The 20329-nt window shown below is 41.6% G+C and overlaps 1 protein-coding gene and 2 non-coding genes across 3 annotated transcripts in view; all 3 read left to right on the plus strand.

Annotated features, from left to right (window-relative positions):
• The window catches only part of IPO7 (importin 7), a 71504-nt gene that overhangs the window by 46250 nt on the left and 4925 nt on the right, over window positions 1-20329 (plus strand). The window contains exons 14-22 of the mRNA XM_042445233.1: window positions 654-819; window positions 3276-3436; window positions 4916-5044; window positions 7214-7280; window positions 7375-7500; window positions 7636-7733; window positions 10753-10848; window positions 11744-11964; window positions 12200-12405. Of these exons, the coding sequence (XP_042301167.1) occupies window positions 654-819; window positions 3276-3436; window positions 4916-5044; window positions 7214-7280; window positions 7375-7500; window positions 7636-7733; window positions 10753-10848; window positions 11744-11964; window positions 12200-12405 (1270 nt within the window). The remainder of the gene's footprint in view (window positions 1-653; window positions 820-3275; window positions 3437-4915; window positions 5045-7213; window positions 7281-7374; window positions 7501-7635; window positions 7734-10752; window positions 10849-11743; window positions 11965-12199; window positions 12406-20329) is intronic.
• LOC121920133 lies at window positions 357-526 on the plus strand. The gene has a single exon (XR_006101665.1). It is a non-coding gene; the product is annotated as a small nucleolar RNA SNORA23 (small nucleolar RNA).
• Window positions 8198-8378, plus strand: LOC121920132. Its single transcript, XR_006101664.1, has one exon. It is a non-coding gene; the product is annotated as a small nucleolar RNA SNORA23 (small nucleolar RNA).

Genomic DNA, 20329 nt, shown 5'->3' on the forward strand with positions numbered 1-20329 from the left:
ACACAGTTCCCAACCTTTGGTCCGCCATTTGTTCAGCTTCCAGAAGCCCAGTTAACTTGGCCAACAGTCAGGAATTATGCGAGCTGAAGTCCAAATCATCTGGAGGACCAAAGGTTAGGAACCATTGATCTAGGAGGAATACTTCTTTCCTCTAGGATAGATGGCGACGTTTTTAAAGCTTAGGCAGATCAGTACAGTTGCAAGGAAGGATTATTTTTCTGTCCATAAAAGCAGTGTCACAGCAGATTGATATAAGACCGTTAATTCTTCCTCTCTTTAGAAACTGTTTCTCCTTTTTAAACTGCAGGTCATCCTTTAATTCTCCCCTCCTTCAAATGAAGGCAATTGAAAGGGCTACAGTAACATCTGCATATCTTCTAATCTGTGTCTAGTAGCATGGTTCATATGTGTTCTACATCTAGACTGTTGCTCACAGATATCCTGTGGCGTAAGAGCAGCTTGAGGTCGTAGTACTTGCCTAGTGATGTCTAAAAACACCAACCAGCCACAAAGTTCTCCAAGTATGTGTAAAGGAAGAAAGTAGATAAAATGTTACAATGTAATTTAAGCATTTCTGTTTCTTATTCATAGTTTTGATAGATCAAAACAGTTATGTGCATATGTGTTAACCGTTTGCTTTCCATCATCTCTAGGCTTGCTGGGTTCTTCACTATTTCTGTGAAGTTAAGTTTAAAAGTGATCAAAATCTGCAGACAGCACTTGAGCTCACAAGAAGATGCCTAATTGATGACAGAGAAATGCCTGTCAAGGTGGAAGCTGCCATAGCGCTACAGGTTTTGATTAGTAATCAGGAGAGAGGTACTTTTTCCTGCACTGAAGTTTACATCTAACAAACACAGGCAATTGAAAGTGTCCTCCTGCTCCTGCTCCTCTTCTATTTATTTATACTCACCTTTCCCCCTAAATTGGGACTTTAGGTGGCTTTGCACATTAGTCTAACCATTATTGTAATAATACAAAATCGAAGGCTTTCACGGCCAGCATCCATAGTTTCCTGTGGGCTTTTGGGCTATCTGGCCACATTCTGGAAGAATTTATTCCTGACATTTCGCCTGTATCTGTGGTTGGCAACTTCAGAGGTCTGAAGATGTTAACTACAGATGCAGGCGAAAGGTCAAGAATAAATTCTTCCAGAACACGGCCTCACAGCCTGTAAAAACCACAGAAAGCTATTGTGATAATAGCTAAAGTTATGTTTCTAAATAATCATATTGAAATACGTTCACCTGAAATAAAAATTTGGACTTGTTTCAGGTAGGCCAGTGTAAATTCCCATGGAAGGAAATTTTGTAGCTAGGGAGCAGTCTTCCAGAAGAACCTCTCCCATGTACTTACCACATGAGCCTGTGACAATGGTGTGGCTATGAGAAAAACCTTCCTCAAGGATCTTGAGCAGGCTCCTATAGGGACAGTGTTTTAGATAGTTTGGATCTGAGTCATGTAATGCTTTATAGGTCATAACCAACATTTTGAATTGTGCATGAAAAGGAACCAGTAGCCAGTGACGCTCTTTCAACAAAGAAAGTTATATGTTCCCTGTAACCAGTTCCAGTCATCAATATGGTCACAGCATTTTGGATCCACAGAGTTGTTGGAGCGTTTGTACATACCTCTGAAGCAGTATGCCTGGATCCAACCCCAAAGAGGCACTCTGAGCTTGGGCTCACTGGAGAAAAAGTCTCCCACACAGAGAAGCAGCAAACGACATGCTGAGCTCTTAGACAGAGGCACTTTAATCTTTGTTCCTCAAATCAGTACTCACACAGACAGAATCTCATGCCTATACAATACACCATACAGCACCCACACTAGGCGTTGGAGCTCCTCCCTTATATACATTTGCCATCTCCAGGCATTTAGTCCAGCCTCTTCCCACTGAGTCACATCTATACAAATCCCCCATGTGACATGACTTTGCACTTTCTGCCACTTGCTGATTTTATGTCCTGCCATGATTGTATCATGCCACATTACCTCATTTGGGTCTAAATGCCTAGTCATTATGGCTTCCTTTGACCTATAGTAACCCTGTTACCTTTGTCCCACATCTGGACATTTTCCAGGATCTCTCAATCCTGACAAAAGTTTTTAAAGGGGTTACGTAGGCAGCCTCATGTTGCTTGTGCTATGGCAATCCAAACAGGATGTAATCAAGGCATGTGTTACAGTAGCTAGATCTGCATTATCAGGAAGAGGTGTAGGTAGTTGTTGTGTGCTTTCAAGTTATTTCCAAGTTACGTTGACTCTTACAAACTTATGCAAACCTGTTTTGGCAAGATTTCTTCAGAAAGGCTTTTCTTTTGCCTTCTTCTGAGACTTGCCCAAGGTCATGCAGTGATTTCCATGGCTGAGTCGGGATTCATACCCTGGTCTCCAGAATCATCCAATTCTGGTATAGCTAGTGCAGTAACTTTAACTGTGCAAATGCATTCCTGTCCACTGCTCAAACCTGTGTATACAGGCTTCTTTAGCAATTGAGAACATTGGCTTAACTAACAAAACATCTTCCTCAAAATTAGATAGAAAGGAGAAACAGAATAGGTTGTAATCTGCATTCTGGTGACACAGAAAATTCCTCCCAGTGGTTTCATCTGCATGTTGAATGGCATGGGAAATAAAACCACCCCACCCACTTTTCAGCTATAGATCTCTAGTTGTTAGCCAATTATTTTAAAACTATATATGAAATTCCACTGTCCCTTAGCTTTCTGGCTTATCACCACCCATCTCTAATTGTCCTTTCCCTCTTTAATGCTTTTTAGCCAACTCAAGGCTGCCAAGGGAAGTTGCTAGATACATTCAGCATTCCTATATTTGCTGGCATCCTCTTCACCGTTTGAGTGGGAGAGGAGGAGGAGGCGGCGGCAAAAGGAACAAAATGCTGAACTGTGGGGGAAAGCAATTACTTGGTTTAGTCTGAAGAAACATTTTGGATACTGTCATTGGGGGCTTAAGCATATCAGTGACAGAAACTGTTAGAAAAATATCCCCCATAAAAGCAGCAAAGGATGGCCATTCTTTTTCCAAGGAGGAAACAATGCAAGTATGTCAGAATATGCATCTCTGTTTGAAACAAGTGTGGCCAGCACTAGTTTATATAAATACAAGATGGTGAATATATATTTAAGGTAATTCATAACAAGAAGCTGAATTAAGGTTTTGTTCAGGGTACGTTCATCATGTTGGGGATTTAAAGTTGCCATCTTCCTATAGATTACAGAAAAATAATCTCTCTCTTCTTGTTTGCTTTGCAGCTAAGGAGTATATTACTCCATTCATTCGACCTGTGATGCAGGCTCTTCTTCATATTATTAGAGAGACTGAGAATGATGACCTTACCAATGTAATTCAGAAAATGATCTGTGAATACAGTGAAGAGGTTACTCCTATAGCAGTAGAGATGACCCAGCATTTGGTAAGTCTGCTTATGAGTTTGTCAGCATTTCCATTGCTTATAGTGTACTCCAGCTTATGTCTTAATATTCTGATGACATTTTCTTATATGTCCTTATTTACATTCACAGAAAATTTAAAAAATTAAATAAGCTATCCTATTAAAAACATCACTAATTTAAAACAGTTTAAAAGCAATTAAAATATAACAGAGAATAAAAGTACAGCACCTTCATTAAAAACTATTCTGCACCAACCAGATAATAGTCAATATTGATGAAATGCACAATAATCATATTTGCTCTGTGGTCAGTAGGTCATGTTTGTTCTGCATTAATGTTTTTACAGTACAAATTTTAAACCTTTAATCTGCTAATGCATGCATGTTTTGCTAGGTAATAGAAATACAGTTTAAACTCCGAAATACAGACAGCCCCTCTTTTCAGTTGCTTGGTTTTGGATGTTCTGCTGTTTCAGCAATCTAAATTACAGCTATGGGCTTCACTTTTGGCCACTGCTGCTTATTTTTTCTCTCTCTCAATGGACTCAGCATATGTTATTGCTGTGTGCCTTCAAAGTTGTTTCTGACTTATGATGACCCTAAGGTGAACCTACCATGGGTTTTCTTGGCAAGATTTGTTCAGAGGAGGTTTGCTATTTCCTTCCCCTGATGCTGAGCACATATGACTTGCCCAAGGTCACCCAGTAGGTTCCATGACTGAATAAGGAATTGAACGCTGGTCTCCAGAGGCATAGACCAACACTCAGACTACTACACTACTCTGTACTCGGCATACTGGGTCCCCCCCCCCCCAGATCAAAAACATACTGCAGAAATAATCCATTTTAAGACTGCTTTAACTGCCCTAGCTCAGTGCTAGGGAATTCTGGAAACTTTAGTTTTGTGAGACATTTAGCCATCTTTGTCAGAGAGTTCTGGTGCCACAATAAACCACAATTCCCAGGATTTCCTAGCACTGAGCCAGGGCAGTGAGAATGGTCTCAAACTGGATTATTTCTTCAGTGTGTTTTGGACCTCAGTCTACTAGCCTCCATCTAGTGTTCAGTCTTTTTTCCTTTGGAAGCCAGAAAAGGCTGGGGATCTGCTTTTCAATAAATTCCACCTTTGTCAGTCCTCTGGTCCCTAATCCATCAGATAAGCAGAAACATCCTTCATATTTGTAAGCCTCAGCCATTGTATATTCTATTTTGAATCATGGTGATAGTTTTAGGACAGTTAAAAGGAACTTGGACCTAGGCCAGCCCCTTTTCCTTTTGGTCTTTCAGGTGCCCCATGAACTCTGTAGATGAAAAAGGCTTATTTTTTTTCTTTTGATTATGATAATAACTGAAGAAATTATCCTCCCCCCTTCCCCCACATACAAATCTTAACTGGTTGTGTAAAATTGCATACTGTCTGGAAAAGGCATTCAATTTTCTTTACTCCTTTGGTCTCTTGAGTTTTTTCATTGATTTTCTTAACATGTTTTCCTGTGTGCAGGCAATGACTTTTAACCAGGTAATTCAGACAGGACCAGATGAAGAAGGCAGTGATGATAAAGCAGTAACAGCTATGGGCATCTTGAATACAATTGATACACTCCTCAGTGTAGTTGAAGATCACAAAGAGGTAATAATTTGTTTGTAATAATGATTCATTAGTTAAAATAAACTCAGCAGAAAGCCAGCACTAATAGCAACATTCACTAACTTGTTTTTTGAAAATAATTCACTATTTGTTAGCTTGGTCTCTTTCATGGGTGTTTTCTTGGAGCATTTGAGCAGTTTCAACTACAAGATGAAAGCTGATCTGTATATATAAAACAAGCCTATTCACAAATTTTCTTAATAAGATTCTCCTAATCAACTTAAAAAAAACATTGGAGTTTGTTTCCACGCACATGTCATAGATACCAGTTAGATAAGTTTTGTTTAGTCTGGTATTCTGTTCTCAATAGTGGACAACTGATGCCTTTGGGAAGCCAGCTAACATTCTGTGAAGGCAATAGCCTTCTGCTGCTTTATGTCCTAAGAGCCTTTACTTTATTGGCTTCCTTAGTTTGTTGCTGAGCCTACTTTGCTCCTCAGCTTTTTCTTAGTTGCTGCAGCTCCTTCACTGTCTGCCTTAAATAGGTTCTTATGATTAGCCCCACTGCATACTTTTATAGCTAGTTAGCATCTTGTTAGAGAAAGAGATATGGAACTAGCTTGCAATTCCAAACCACTTGAACCTAATAAGGTAACACAGCTATAAAGTGCATGCCTTGTCTGGTATGAATGAGACCTTTATGAGAGGTGACACAAAGACTGATAGACAAGGATTGCAGAATTTTATCATGCTGTTCCAGTTCTAAAGAAAAGGTGCAGTAGCTTGATAATCCATGAGACAAAGCTGTGGATATAGAATAAATAAATTTATCTGGGGGGGGGGGAACCTTTCCTGTGTCTAAAATGGCCCAGAAAAGACAAAAAGTATGGTGAAATCACCCACCATGCCTCTTAGGAGGGCCTTTCTGAGCCAGTGTGGGGTAGTGTTGGATTAGGAGTATGAATCCCCATTCAGTAATGAAATCCCCCTGGGTGGCGTTGGACAAGTCACATTCTTTCATTCCCAAAGGAGGGCAATGGCAAACAGTCTGTGAAAAATCTTGCCAAGAAAGCTCCATGATAGGTTTGTTTTAGGGTTTCCATAAGTCAGAAATGACTTGAAGGCACACAACAACAGCATCCTTGAAGGCCCCTTGAAGGACCACTGCAGTCCCTAACCCTAGCCATAACTAGTCTTAGGTCAGTGTTGGAAAAAAGCAAGTTTAAAAGAACTCTGATTTTTTTCCCCTTAGGGGAATCAGTGTTTTGCATTAATGCATAGGACTGCAATATAGGACTAAGTGAGAAGCAACTAACATTGGATACTGGTCTAACAACAAACAAACCTTCAGTAAAGAAAGTTAAAAGGTTTAAATTCAAACAGTCATTGTTGTTCCAGTCACAAAATCTCTGTCCTACACTGTAAATTCATACTCATGACCTTCTCCCTTGGTCTAAATAAAGTGTGTTTTGCTCTGATCAATCTGTGTGTTTTAAAACAGGCCTGTTAAGTTGTAGTGTAGTTTTTAAATTTGAAATCTGGTTGTTTCTAGGGTTTGGCTGGGCTACTTACAGATCTTGCAAATGATTTACTATCCAAGTTAGACAAGAGCAATGGAGATACAGTAGGGTTACAAACTTTCGTTCAGAAACACCTTCCAATAGTTTTCACCACGTGTCCCATTCATTTCTAAAAACCCAAACTATTCTCCAGTTACTAGTATGTTGCTTGTGGATACTTTCTGTATTCATTATACCCATGCAAAAGTTTAAAAGATGCAATAGTCAGCATTTACTTTAGCCTTCTTTTAGAGAACTATTCTGTCTGGTAAGGTCTTTTTGCTGTGGTGCAGCATAGGTTGTGTGTGCATTCTTGTGTATAATATAAAGAGATTCCACAAATGATAGACTCAATTGTGCTTCTCAAAAATATGTTCATGGTGCAGCTTCTGTGTTCTGTTTTTTTGGGGGGGAAACTTTTTGTTACTCAGCAGATTATGCTTAAAACATGGAATTTCAGAGGTTTTTCTGACAAAGTTTAAGTAAAATTAAAAAAAACAAACCTAAATGTATGCAAAAACTCTGATATGCCTGAAAGGGATTCTTTAGATCATGTACTACATATCTGTAGTTTTAAAAAGAGATTATTTTAAAACAAACATTGAAGGCCAGTTGATAAGCATGTGTGTTTTATTCAAACTGTTCATTTCAGATTACCCAGCAGTTAGAAGGTATCTGTTTGCAAGTAATTGGAACTGTTTTGCAACAGCATGTTTTAGGTAAGATTCTCTCCCCTCCACCCAATTTTGCATATCTGCATGCACACTACTAATTTGATCAAACCATGTTTAATGCTATCTTGATCTTTTTCAGAATTTTATGAGGAAATCTTCTCTTTGGCTCACAGTCTGACCTGTCAGCAGGTTTCAGCACAGATGTGGCAGCTTTTGCCATTAGTATTTGAAGTTTTTCAACAGGATGGCTTTGATTACTTTACAGGTGACATATCTTACTATCTGTTGTTTCATTGCAGCAATGACATGATAATGCTTACCAGAACATATTGTGTTTTTCATAATTTACCAAAAGGTGAAAGCATAAATAACTACTGCATATTATTCTTTGAAAATACAGATATGATGCCGCTGTTGCATAACTATGTAACTGTCGATACAGATACATTGCTGTCTGACACAAAGTATCTAGAAATGATCTACAGTATGTGCAAAAAGGTAAGGTAGTCCCCCCCCTTGTTGAATTTTATTTTTATTTGACCACCCTGTAAAGATGTGAAATCCTGTAGAATTACCTCACACAATATAATACAATACAGTATAAAAAAATTGTGTGTGGATCTCTTGTATCCTATACTAAATCACATTCGATAGATTGCAAGACCTTAATTAAGCTACATTCTTGGGAGAGCTAAGGTTTTAAATTTTGGGCATAACAATTCAAAAGAGTGAGATCTTAACCTGAAATAAAATCATTAATTGAAATCTCCTGTTGATTTGCTGTGTGGTGGTTATTTCAAAACCTGTGACTCTAACCAAGTTGAGATCCAAAAGGCTGCAGCTCTTCAGTAATTTTGCATGCCTGTTCACACATATGGAGAACAGGGGGTAAGTAATTTGTTTGTCCGTGCCATAACCAGTATTATGATGTGCATTTTGCCTCCGAATGGATTAAAATGGCTGCAGTCATGTGTGCACAGTTTCTCATCTGTGTCTAGTGGTATGGTCCATTTGTGTTTTGCATTTAGACTATATTGCTCACACACTACCTGTGGCCTAAGATCAACTTGAGATCATAGTACTGATGTAGTGATGTCGAAAGACATGCTTACCACTGATCAGCCTCCAAATTCTCAAACATGCAGAATAAGTTTGTAAGCTACAATTGAAGCACTCCTATTTTTATGTTCTGATGATTTCTGTGTAGTATGTTTCTTTGAATTATAAATTAAGTTTCAATGTATTCATGCAAGTAAATAAAAGAACATGCAAGACAGTGCTGGGCATTTTGGTAGGAGGACATATTCTTTTGTTGGAAGAGGCACAACCCCTATTTCTGTATGGAACAAGCTTTAGACTGAAGCCAAATTTCTGTGTGATTTTATGGAAATCATCTCCTCTGGATGAGATCTGTATTTAGTGTAGTTTTGCAATTCTTGAAACTGCCATACATTTTCTACTTGCGCTAGTAATTTGCTCAGCAGCTGGAGACAAAGTTTTGTGACCTGATAATTGTCTGCAAGTAATAAAATTAAGTTACACCCACAGCCAAGATCCTACATATTTTTTGCATAAATATACACCAGCATAATTACACTGGATCCATAGTTGTACAAACAATTCCATGGCCTTGAGCTCATCCATTCCACAACAGTTGATTTAGGCCCTGACCAAATCACAAACAAGAGTGAGAACCTTGCTTGTAAAATGATTGGTTGCACTAGAGACCACACTTACACAACATCTGTGAAAGTGCAGCTGCCTTTATGCTAACATACTCCAACAAGTCATGCCAGACTAACCTGAACTGCTTTTTTGATAAAATTGCAAACTTAGTAGATGAAGGGACTGCTGTAGATATAGCATATCTGGATTTCATTAAGGCCTTTGACAAGGTTTCCCATGATATTCTTACAAACTAGTAAAATGTGGTCTAGACAATGTAAGTGTTAAGTGGATTTGTAATTGTTTGACTGGGCAAACCCAAAGGGTGCTCAGCAATGGCTCCTCTTCATCCTGGAGAGAAGTGACCAGTGGAGTGCCACAGGCTTCTGTCCTGGGCCCAGTGCTATTCAACATCTTTATCAATAACTTGGGTGAAAGAATAGGGGGAATGATTATCAAGTTTGCAGATGACACCAAATTAGGAAGAGTAGCTAATACACCAGAGGACAGGACCAAAATTCAAAATGACCTTAATACAGTAGATTAGAACAGGGGTAGGCAACCTGCGGCCCGCGGGCCGGATGCGGCCCGGCAAGGCCTTGGGACCGGCCCCAGCCCAGTCCTGCCGCCGATTGCCGCCGGGGCCTTTGGGGGGCAATTGTCTATAGAAGCCTCAGAAACATGCATTTATATTAACATTTTTTTAAAAATCAGCAAATTTTTTCACGTGTCCTCCATTTTTTTTTAAAAAAAGTGTCTTCCATTTGAAAATTTTGTCCTACATTTGTCCTGGTTTATTTATATATTTAATTTCTTTAAAAATTATTTAATTATTTATTTTTTGGCTTCGGCCCCCCAGTTGTCTGAGGGACAGCAACCCGGCCCCCGGCTCAAAAAGATTGCCTACCCCTGGATTAGAAAGCTGGGCCAGAACTAACAAAATGAATTTCTACAGTGAGAAATGTAAGGTACTGTACTTAGGGCGGAAAAATGAAATGCATTGATATAGGATGGGGGAAACCTGGCTTAAGGAGACTACGTGTGAAAGGGATCTAGGATTCCTAATAGACCACAAGTTGAACATGAGTCAACAGTGCGATGCAGCAGCTAAAAGGCCAATGCTATTTTAGGCTGCATCAATAGAAATATAGTGTCTAGATCAAGAGAGGTTATAGTACCACTCTATTCTGCTTTGGTCAGGCCACACCTGGAATACTGGGTCCAGTTCTGGGTACCACAATTCAAAAAGGATGTTGAGAAACTGGAGCATGTCCAAAGGAGGGCAACTAAAATGGTGAAGAGTCTGGAAACCATGGTTTATGAGGAAAGACTTAGTGAGCTGGGTATGTTTAGCCTGGAGAAAAGGAGGTTAAGAGGTGATATGATTATTTAGGTATTTGAAGGAGTGTCACATTGAGGATAGAACAAGTTTGTTTTCTGCTGCTCCAGAGACTAGAACGCAGAACAATGAATGCAAGCTACAGGAAAAGCTTTACCTCAACATTAGGAAGAACTTCCTGACAGTAAGGGCTGTTCGACAGTGGAATGCACTCCCTTGGAATGTGGTGACATCTCTTTCTTTGGAGGTCTTTAAACAGAGGCTGGATGGCCATCTGTCGGGGATGCTTCGATTGTGAGTTCCTGCATGGCAGGGGGTTAGATTGGATGGCCCTTGTGGCCTCTTCCTACTCTATGATTCTATAACAGGATTTAGGTCTCTATGTACTGTATGAGAATGAAACATCATGTTTGGATCCTTTATTGGCTTACCCAAACAATAATTCAGTTTTATGGTTGTGCTAAATATTCAGTACTGAAGTTAACAGTGTATATCTATAATTTTTCCTCCTAGGTCCTTACAGGTGTAGCAGGAGAAGATGCAGAATGTCATGCAGCAAAACTGTTAGAGGTGATCATTTTACAGTGTAAAGGTCGTGGCATAGATCAGGTAAATGGGAACATACTTTTGCTATTTTAAATAAACTACATGACAGATAAAGCTCATGTGTGCTGCATAGCCACAGGTGTAATTACCAGATGATTAAAGACAAACATGTCTCACAATGTTAGTAGCACTGTAACATTAATAGAGACTTTCTGAAGTTTCTGTTTGCTTCCTGCTTTTTGGGAAAGAAACTTACATTTTGTTGATAAAGCTATCAACCATCTCAACCCCCTCATGAATACTCTTTTCTCTGTTTTATATCTCTAATGCTGTTTATTAATTAGAAGCAATACAGCAGCTAAAACAAACAGCTGCGGGTTATTTAGAGTATTTATGCTCTTCAGCCACAAAGTCTCTTAGAGAGGCTTACAAGTTTTTAATTTGACAGTTCCCTTCCCTCAGCCTTACAGTCTAAAAATACATGACCCAAAAGGAGAAGGGGTGAAAAGGTTTTTACAAAGTGTATATTTTTTTTAAGAAACTGATAATTTTATAATATATATAGTTATATTATGTGTGTTCCCAGTGCTTCTAATCTCAATACCAGTTGAGTCATTTTAAATAGTCTTTGTACCTAAGGCTACAAAGAAGTCATAGATCATTTCATAATTCATTCTCTGTGTGGTGTTCTCATCTGCTGTGGAGCACATCAGAAGTCCTACTTGCTACATCATTTAGAAGAGGAGATGGATGAAGAGTCTGGAGAAAGGAAGGATTGGAGGAGCGATGACATCCTTTTTTCTTGTTAAGTCAGGGATTTTGAAAGTTATGCACCACATGGTTTAATTTTTAAGGTGAAAAATGCTAAATATCAAATGTTATGGTCACTTTAAGTGTGTTTTAAAATTGGCATGCTTTATTGTGCATTAAACATAAATTATTTCTTCCCTCTCCTCAGTGTATACCTTTATTTGTGGAAGCTGCTTTAGAGCGATTGACCAGAGAAGTTAAAACAAGTGAACTGAGAACAATGTGCCTCCAGGTTGCCATAGCTGCTCTATATTACAATCCTCATCTACTTCTGAACACATTGGAAAATCTTCGCTTCCCCAATAATGTGGAACCTGTTACAAATCATTTCATTACGCAGTGGCTTAATGATGTTGATTGCTTTTTGGGGTAAGCCTCTTGGCACCACTGATTCACTGAACCCTTTAATGGACATGTCCCATCCACCTTTTTCCACCTAGCTGCTACTTGCAGTGTGAGTTACATGTATTTGGAAACAGTGACAAGAAGCCAGTGCATGTAAACCCTTTTCCTTTTGTGAATTAGGGTCTCATCTGGGTGATAATTTGGTTCCTTTTAGTTAAAGTGAAGATAACTTAATATGACATTTCCTTTTGCATTTCAGACTTCATGATAGAAAAATGTGTGTTCTAGGCTTGTGTGCTCTTATTGATCTGGAGCAGATACCACAGGTTCTAAATCAGGTTTCAGGCCAGATCCTGCCAGCTTTCATCCTTTTATTTAATGGCTTGAAAAGAGCATATGCTTGCCATGCAGAACATGAAAATGATAGTGATGATGATGAAGAAGCAGAAGAAGATGAGGAAGCAGGTAAAAGAAAGATTATCTTTTTGGCAGCTATTTACCAGTATTTTTTATATGCTGTTCAGACTTTTTGTCAGTGAATGTTTAGAAGTAGTATGTCTCTTTTGCTTATGAAATTTCCATGCTGTATTTGCTCTTGCCTGTAAAGGACTCAAATGTTTCCACATTGCAGTTTACCATTTTGTTTATTTTTCACATAATACTTATGCTATTGGCATTATATCAGCATTCCTCACTATGTTTATTCATTTGGCTGCTCTGCCTTCAGCCACCTATTATGATTAGCACTTGGAAGACAGGTGACTTCTTGTGTCAAGTATTTTGCTTCTTTGTGGAGTCTGTGTCTCACACGATTGGTTTTTTGTGCCTTAAAAAAATTCTAGAGCTCAGTAACTTGTTGGAATATCCTGCCCCTACCACTCATAGTGTAGTTCTCAACCCATCATACTACTCTCCCTGTTTCTTGCCAGCAGAGGCACTACCCTTGAATGTTCCCTCAGCAGAATAGACCCTCATGTTTTTTCTTGAGATTTTTTTGATTCTTTCTCCCTCTTTCTTCTAACTCCTTGTTTATTACTGTCTTTCTCCACCAACTACAAAACACTACTCCCCCTCATTTTCCCCTATCCTTTCTTGGGGCTTAAGGCCTCTATTCACTCTTTAAACACTGTGCTTCTTGTGGCCGCAAGGTCTCCCCTTTGGATGGCCATTCCCTCTCTTTGTTCTCCCTGGGAGAGAGAAGTGTAAGATCTGCTGCAACATTGTGATCTAAGCTTTCTCAAGAAAAGAGCATCTAGACCAGTGGTTCTCAACCTGTGGGTCACGACCCCTTTGGGGGTCGAACAACCCTTTCACAGGGGTTATCTAAGACTACTGGAAAACACACATTTCCAATAATAGCAACAAAAATAATTTTAGGGTTGGGGGTCACCATATCATGAGGAACTATATTAAAGGGTCATGGCATTGGGAAGGTTGAGACCCACTGATCTAGACTCAAGTCCCATCTCTGGGAAAAGTGACTGAAGATCACTGAGAAGGCCTCACTTTTCGCAGCCTCTTCGACAGTTGTCAGATTAAAGAAGAAAAAACACTTTTTAGTACCAAACTTGCCAGTATTAACGCCCATCTTGGTCTTAATGGAAGTACCTACTACAACATCCCCTGTCATGCCCAGCCTGGAAGATGGCTTGGAGGACTCAGAGGATGAGCTAGAGCCTCTGGGATCCGAATCTATAATGGAGGAGCCAGAGCCCCAGGGGCTTGAACCTGTAATGGAGGAGCCAGAGGCTGGCCCTAGTTCTGCTGGAGCAGAGTCTATGGCCCCTCCAGAGGTTCAGCAGTCAAGTTTGCCTGGTGCCGAGGCTGTGGACATGGAGGAAGATCTGGGCAGTGTGCCTACCTTCAATGAGCGTCGAGCAGAAAGAGAGGGCCTTCGAAGATCTCGGAGACTTTATCAGAAGCGTCTTCGTAATCAGGCACAGCTGAAGGCCAGCTCCTTGCCTTCTTAAGCACCTGGAGCATGTGTGGTTCTTTGCCAGTGGATATCTGACTCTTTTAGGGGAAAGACTCTGTCTCTGGCTCCTTGGCTTCTTGTCTTGACTACCCGGAAACCTTGACCTTGGACCGTCTGACAATTCTTTTGGTAATCCCTTTTGGTAAAGCTACTGCAACTCTCTAGGACTGTGTAGCTTACACTGACTTTGCTGTGCTGGGAGGGGGTTGTTTGTTTGAGAACTAGCTGCCTTATCAGCCCTTTGGCTGCTTTCCCGGACATCCCCACAGGCTACTGCAGTTCCTGTAACACATCACTCCCAGAATTGATTTGCTCCAAACCCTCCAAGAACGGAGCAACCACACTGTGAGCTCAAAAGACCAAACCAGCTTGAGAATGAAACCATAGTAGTAAAAACACTTGAAGCTTTAATGTGCATCTGTTGCAACTGAATCCAGACAGTCACCAACAACCGAGCTATAAACACCTCCATCCCCTCAAATACTGATGACGTCAGTATTGGTGGAGATCTCTCTTGCAGTCCTCGATCTGATGGGAGACTTCAGTCCCGAGTGCAGAGGTCCTTCTCATCTCTTCTATACAGGAGGCATGGAACATCATGGAACAACCTGTTAAGATTTCTTAGTCTATGTAACTTCTGAGGCTGCCATACCCTCCCTCTTTCCCCTCAACAACAATGATCCCCCCCCCGAGGGTTAAGTTATATCCCCCATCGTGGCCTGCTTACAGAGACTATCAGTACTGAGAGACTGTCCCCAGATGCCATCTCCCATGCCGATTGCTATTAGACAGATTACCAGTAGAGGAAATCTCCCTTCTCTTACCAATCCTACTTGCTGTCATAGTGCGACCACTATTACCACAACTACTATCAAAACCACCACTCCCTTGAACTTCGATACTGAAGCTGTTTGTGATTTTTTGTCAACTATTCCATGGTGGATGCAACATATCACATCCACGATCTTAACAATGCTACTCCTGTGCATTATACCATGCACCTCTGCTCCATTACCACCAATATCTATCATTACAACTCCACTGGTCCCAGTACAACCCACCACTTCCAGCGCCATTCCTCCTGATAGTCATCATCTTGATCCACCGGATTCTTCATAAGAATATGACTGACTCATTACGCCCTCTTTACTCTGACATCTTCGCTATCTAAAAGTATTGAGGACACAAGGCTGGACTTGACTCTGGAGAATATGGAAATATTTGCTAAAATCATTCTGAGGATGGCATGGTCCTTGGGCCTGGAGGTGAAATTATGATCTCCACCAGTATCAGACCCAGTATCAGTTTACAGCCCCCCCCCCACCTTGATCATGATACCACTCCTACCAACCTTGCAGGATCCTTTCAACCAGTTCTAGTGGAAACCAGCTTTCCTGCCACTGGCATCCTGGCACCAAGTTAACCTATACCAAAAGCAGTTGCATGCCCAATATCTTCTCCAGAACCCTACCCCGAATTGGATCATTGAAGAGGTCTCTCAGTTGAATACAGAGAAGAAATCCCACTTCACACCAGTTAATAGAGCAGACATTTGGACATGTTTGCCTGAAAGTTCTTTTCCTTCTCCTAGCAGTGAGAGTGGTAAACATGCAAGCCTGTGTGTCTGCTTACCACAGGTCCCTCTAGGATAAGATACTCACCTTTGTCCTGAACCTCCCAGAGAATCAGTGGGCTTCAGCCCTTCAATTTCACCAGGAGATTACAGGTGTCCACACCCAGGAGATACAGTGTGCCCGTGTCATACGCGGGTGCACTTTACGCAGCTTTCAGCATATGCTGAAAGCCGCGCTGGGAGAAGGGGTGGCGTGTGCCATAAGGAATAATGGAGCGTGCACCCATGGCACATGCACACCCCCGGGCCACCACATGCACGAGCCCCATTCATTTGAATGGGGCTCGAGCATAGGCAGAATTCCCTTTACGCTGGGGAGTCTGGAACGGATCCCCCATGTTAAGGAAAGGCAGACTGTATAGTCAGCCTAGCACTTTGCCAATAGTGTGGCCAAAGTCATAGTGGGCCTTACAGTGGACATGAGGTAGCACATTCAGGACCTTTTGTTTGACAGCCAATACCTGTTTCAGACCTCCACGGATGAGGCAATGGACCAACTCCTCAAGCCCTGCATCACAGGGAGGAAGATGGGCTTTGGAACCCACCAATATCAACAGAAGCCCTTCTGGCAGTCTTGGAAGCAGCTGCCTTCCTCCTTTTGGGATTCAAGTCACCATTCCTTCACACATCAAAGGAAGTCCTTCAAACTCCAGAGGTACCAGCCACCTACATCCAAGAAATCATCTGGACCAACCAGGTCATGTCTTTGACACTTCCACCAGGATGTCACTGCAGCCTTCCCCCCACTTCTACAATCCTTCTGCATCCTGGGCACCCAGACCACTCTGCTAGTATACCACCTGGTGGAATATCACCACAGATTCATAGGTTCTTACCATTGTTTGTCTGGGGTATGCCATAACATTTTCACACACCCCACCCAAAGGTGTTTTTCATTGCACCCCTGCCCTTCCCCACCTGTTAGATGGGATTTCCAACATGCTACATAAAGATGTGATGGAGAAGTGGCTACTTCTGACAGTGCTTTACAGCACTGAATGGAGGTGGTGACCTTTGTCTGACCTTAGATCTTCATGGTGTGAACTGATACATCAAGCCCCAGATGTTCAAGTTGGTGATGCTAAACTCTATCCTACTGTTCTTTCACAGAAGAGACTGGTTTGCATCCATTGACCTACAGGACATGTACTTCCACTTTGGGATAAGACAGCAACACTGCAAGTTCCTGTGCTTCTCAATTGGGACCAAACTTTACCAGTACAAGGTGTTTCCTTTTAGCCCCTTTACACCACAGGTGTTCACCAAATGGAAGGCATTAGTCATCTCCCTTATTGAGGGGTGCAAATCTAACCTTACCTTGAAAATTGGCTGCTGGTGTCATCCTTCTGGACCTCACTCTTTAAAGGCAAGCATCCCTGCAGGTCCATGGTCTGAAAGTCAACCGCAAACATCATAGAATTGGAAGAGACCACAAAGGCCATCCAGTCCAACCACCTGCTATGCAAGAAGTTGGTACTCAAGCCAACAAAGACTATCAATTTTATAGAGGCAATACTAGACTCCTGCAGAGGCAGAGTGTTCCTCCCACACAACACAGTGGAAACCTCAGAACTCAAATAGACTTGTTTCTTCATCTGCCCTGCACACCATCGAACGGCTCTTTGGCTTAATGGTAGCCACCAGTGTTGTTACTTACCTTGCCAAGCTGTGTTTCCACTCTCTACAAGCCTGGTTTCTTAACTGCTTCAGAACAATCAATCCATGCATTTGATGGCATCAGTCCATGTCCACCTTCCCCACCTCTGGTGCATGCAATACCACAACCTCCTATCTGACATGCCATTCTGCCCACTTGAACCATCATGTGTGATGACAATGGATGACTCTCAGACAGAATGAGAGCCCTACTATGCCAACATCTGTGCTCCTATGGGATCCACATTCCACACAAACATCTTAGAGCTTCTCACTATCATCAAGGCCTTCTGAGCATTCAAGAAGAAACTGAGCTACAGGGTGGTGGAACAGCACTATCCTGTGTTACATCAACAAGCAGGGAAGAATCCATTCAGTTGCACTTCTGCATCTGGCCATTGACCTCTGGGACTGGTGCATGGAGAGGCACATTCACCCTGTAGCAATACACCTAGCAGGCATGGAGAATGTCCTAGTAGACACCATGAGCCAGACTCATGTCCTTCATCCTGACTGATCATTATCTGACATGGCATACCACATTGTTGCCTCAAAGTGGGGGCTGTCCAGCATTGATTTCTTTGCATCTCCTGCAAATATAAAGTGCCTTGCTTTTGCTCCAGAGCAGGGAGGGAATGAGAATCCCTCAGGGATGCATTTTTACTAACGTGGTCCAGCAGTCTCCTTTATCTTTTGCCGCCTTCCCGATCCTCACTACAGTTATCAAGAAGCTATCGAGGGACAAGTCGGGCATGATCCTCATTGTCCACTAGCCCAGACAAGCATGGTTCATCCTGCTCCTCCACCTATCCAGGAGTGTACCATGTCGCTGGTGTGGATGGTGGACCTACTATCTCCCTCCAGGAGGCATATTCTCCACCCTGACCTCAAGACAGTCAGACTGTTGGCATGAAGAATAACACCCTAACTTTCCTGTGCCTCACGGAGGTCTTGACTCTATCCAGAAAGGTCTTCACCAAATGACCCTAACCCTATCAATACAAATGTGAAAAATTCTGTTTGTTCGCAGCCACAAGACACCTTCATCTGTGACCCTTGACTGTTGACAAAACTCTGAGAAAAAAGACTGGCACTTGTTCCTAAAAGTATACTTAGGTGCCATAGTTGCAAACCAACCTCCATCCCCTTTGATGTTCTTTCTGAACCCTGTTCTCAGGAAGTTGCTTAAGACCCTAGTGCACTTCTTCTCATCAATGGACCCTCCCACACACACACACACACACACACTACCCTGGTCCAATCAATGCCTTACCGCAGTTGATGAGCAGCTACTCACCTTCAAAATGGCTTTCCTCTGACGAACCTTTCCTAGTCTTCCAGGATAAACTAGTCCTCTGACTGGACATTGATTTCATTTCCAAGGTTATGTCACAGTTCGACCTACCAGTGTTCTACTCACAACCTAAGTTGCCACTTGAAAGATTACTCCACTCTTTGGATGTAAAATGTGCCTTAACCTCCCACATCAGCTGCATAGTTTTGTCTTGGCAGACAAACTGTCTTTTTGTCTGCTATGATGGCACAAGGAAAAGGCACCCAGTCTCCCCTCAGCAGTTCTCAAAATGGATCATTCACAAAATCGGGCTGTTTTGTGAACTGGCTAGACAGCCGATCCTAATCAGCCTAAGAGCCCATTCAACCAGAGCAGTGGCCCCCTTGTACACTCTGGGGCATCCCTCTTCCAATCTTTGCAGAGCTGCCCTTGATATTCATACCCCACTACAGACTGGACTGTAGAGCCAAAGCAAATGCCAACTTTGGATGGGCTGCACTCTTTTATGTTATCCTCTTCATACTCTTTTCTGTTATCTACTATTCTCTTGACTTACTACTAGCCTTGACAGCTTTAAAAAAAAGAGACTCTTATGACAGCCCTTTTCTTTGTGATATGAACTGTCTCAACAACTGCCCACAATGTCTTGCTTCCATTAAAAAGGTTTTAATGTTAATGTTCTTAATTTTATCTGTAGTTTTACTGTATTATAATCGTGTGGATTGTTTTATGAAAGAGGGTAATGGGATATATTTTACTATGTTGTATGTTACGCTATTGTACGCCACCTTGATCCTTGGAAGAGGCGGGATAAAAATAAATTTTATTATTTCTTATTATCCAGTAACCTGACCCTCCAGCCTTTGGTAAGTTTCATAGTCACCCAGTTGTGTGAGGCACCGAGACCATGAAGAGGGACAGGTTGCTTAACTGTGGTTCTTTGAGTAGTCATGTATGCCCTCACACAAACATACCCAACCTCCCCTCTTTCAGTTTCCTGTAAGCTACTTGGTGGACTTTAAAACTGAGTGAGAGTAGCATGGTGGGCTGGAAATACATGAGGGGAGGGGCATCCCATCAGGTTACTCATCTCTAGGATTTTCTGAGGGTAATTTCTGGACAGGTTCGAAAACCCAATTGTGTGAGGGCTCAAATAAACACTAGAAGAACCACAATTGCTGGTAACTGATCTGCCTTTTTTCAGTCTTTTCTATTTTTGCTTTATCTTTTTAAAAATGTAAGTCTGCACCCTCGCTTTTCATCATTCTTTCCAAAATACATACTGGTGATACCTTTATTATGCCAGTCAGAAGGAACCAAAAACATGGTAGATTTCAAAATCACTGGCTTGTCAAACAAAGATGGTTTTAAAAATCATGGGTGGGAAACAAAGATGTTGGAGTCACAAAAGCCTGCATGTCTTCATCTTCTGGCTGTGGATGTTACATCATTTCCTCCATTTTGAATTCTTTTAATGTTAAATATCCATATTCAGTTTTCATTACTCATTTGCTAGCTGTATAGTGCAAATTGATTAAATTTGTATTTACAGTCAGCCCCCCACATTCATGGGGGTTAGGGGAACAAGACCTCCACAAATGTGGAAACACCATGAATAACTCCCCTCACACGGAAGCCAGTTAAAGGGACAGGTGGGCAGGGGAAGAGGAGCAGGCGTGCACACTTCTCTTCCCCCGCCCTCCCTTTAACTGGCTCCCCATCCCTTCACCAGTGGGATAGCTGTATTCCCCAGACAGCTGTCATACAGGGAAACTCTGTGTGTGTGTGTGTGTGTGTGTGTGTGTGTGTGTGTGTGTGTGTGTGTGTGTGT

This window comes from Sceloporus undulatus, chromosome 1 (genome assembly GCF_019175285.1).
Source record: "Sceloporus undulatus isolate JIND9_A2432 ecotype Alabama chromosome 1, SceUnd_v1.1, whole genome shotgun sequence".
Classification (NCBI taxonomy): Eukaryota; Metazoa; Chordata; class Lepidosauria; order Squamata; family Phrynosomatidae; genus Sceloporus; species Sceloporus undulatus.